Source organism: Myotis lucifugus, unplaced genomic scaffold, assembly GCF_000147115.1.
Source record: "Myotis lucifugus unplaced genomic scaffold, Myoluc2.0 scaffold_3, whole genome shotgun sequence".
In the NCBI taxonomy this organism is placed as follows: Eukaryota; Metazoa; Chordata; class Mammalia; order Chiroptera; family Vespertilionidae; genus Myotis; species Myotis lucifugus.
The window spans coordinates 18,888,495-18,890,092 of record NW_005871051.1 but is presented as its reverse complement, the minus strand read 5'-3'; the positions used below and the strand labels follow the sequence as shown (position 1 = coordinate 18,890,092).

At 57.6% G+C, this 1,598-nt stretch overlaps 1 protein-coding gene across 1 annotated transcript in view; it reads right to left on the bottom strand.

Annotated features, from left to right (window-relative positions):
* LOC111828096 (striated muscle preferentially expressed protein kinase-like) overlaps positions 1-1,598 on the bottom strand; it is a 7,411-nt gene that overhangs the window by 2,847 nt on the left and 2,966 nt on the right. Inside the window, 2 exon segments of the mRNA XM_023763387.1 lie at positions 1,514-1,527; positions 1,529-1,576. Coding sequence (XP_023619155.1) covers positions 1,514-1,527; positions 1,529-1,576 — 62 coding nt within the window.

The window sequence follows — 1,598 nt, the reverse complement described above, 5'->3', positions numbered from 1 at the left end:
CTGAACGCCACATTTCAGCCCTTTTAGCCTAGTACCCCCCTGTTTGGGACCTCCGGCGGGGATGGTCCTGTCTATAGTGTCCTCCTACCTACAGGTGTCGGAGGATGGTAGGAAATTTAGTTCATGTACCGATCCCCAATTTTTGTTTTATAGTAGATTTATTGTATGGGGCGGGGGGGCCGGTGGACATGGGGATGGCAACCCATAGTGCCCTGAGGGCGCAGAACCTCAGCCAGCCACCTGAAAGGAGGCAGAATCTACTCTACAGCACAGTCCCTGAAGAATGGCCCATGGGAACTGGGTGAGGCAAGAGAGAAATTGGGACAGCAGAGGAGGCCCTCTTGCCGGCAGATTCTAGCTCCAGGCCAGCCTCTGTACCACAGACATCACTAAGGAAATGGGTTCCTCGAAGTTGCCATAGCAACTCCAGGCTCTGGCTGGAGCCTGGCAAAGACAGGCAGGGAAGGAAAAGGCAAGTCCAGGGCACAGGAGCACCTGGCTAATGCCAATCAGATAAAGCAAGGGAGCCTCTCCTGCCCCTGCCCCTGCCCAGACCTCTCCCCTACCCACCACTAGCCGTTCAAACCTCCTTACCCACAACAGGCCCCTTCCTTCTCTTCCATGATGATCCCACCCCCACCCATCACAAATCAGGCCCCCTGTCAGCTCCCCAAATGCCCCCAATACATCTTTCACCAGCCACTCCCCTCTTCTACCATAGCACTCTCTTCTGTATCAGCCAACCCCCAAATCTCCAAAAATGGCTCCAATGCCTCACTCCAACACCTGTGCTCAACACCCCCTACCAGGACAACCTTCAACCCCACCCTCAGGCGTTTCCCACAAGATCATCACAGACACCCCCCTCCAGCATTCCAACCCCTCTGTCTCTACCCCAGCCTCCTGTCTCCATCACTCCCTGCCCTGGTTCCTACTTCCCCCACCCCCCACATACTCCTGCTTTCCCAGGCCCCTGACCCCATCTGCCCCCTGACCACCTCGCTCTCTTCTCTCTCCTGGTGTGCTCTTGCTTCCTTGCTCTCTCCTGCTCTCCCGGGAGCTGCCGTGGTTCCGTTCCTCCCAGAGAAAGGCCCACAGGGAACAGGAATGTGCAGAGAATGAAAAGGCAGCAGCTGCAGAGACAGCAGGCACGGAGGGGGCCCCAAGGGGGGGGATCCTGGGGACAACTGGAGCCTGAATGGGTGAGGCAGGAGAGGGCCCCAGGGAAAGTGGAGATTTTGGAGGAGACAAGGAAGGGACAGAGGGGTGCAGAGACCATGGAGAGGGCATGGTGAGCCAGAACAGTAGGTGTGGGAGGATGTGGGTGGTGATGGCACAGGAGGCGGATGGAGCAGTGTGGGAAGAGAGTGAATAGCTGGGGCCGGGAGTGGAAGCAATGGAAGGTGGAGAAGTGCACGGAGGGGTGGATGGTGCCGGGAGGTGGGGGTGGAGGGGCAGTGCAGGACAGCATGGTAATGTGGGACAGTGTAGGCCCCTGAGAAGCATTACTTACACGTGGATCGAGAGCGGCCCGTCCTCTGTACAGACTGAATGCGCTGCCATACAGGTCACTGGTCTAACGAAAGGCTATCCTCTGA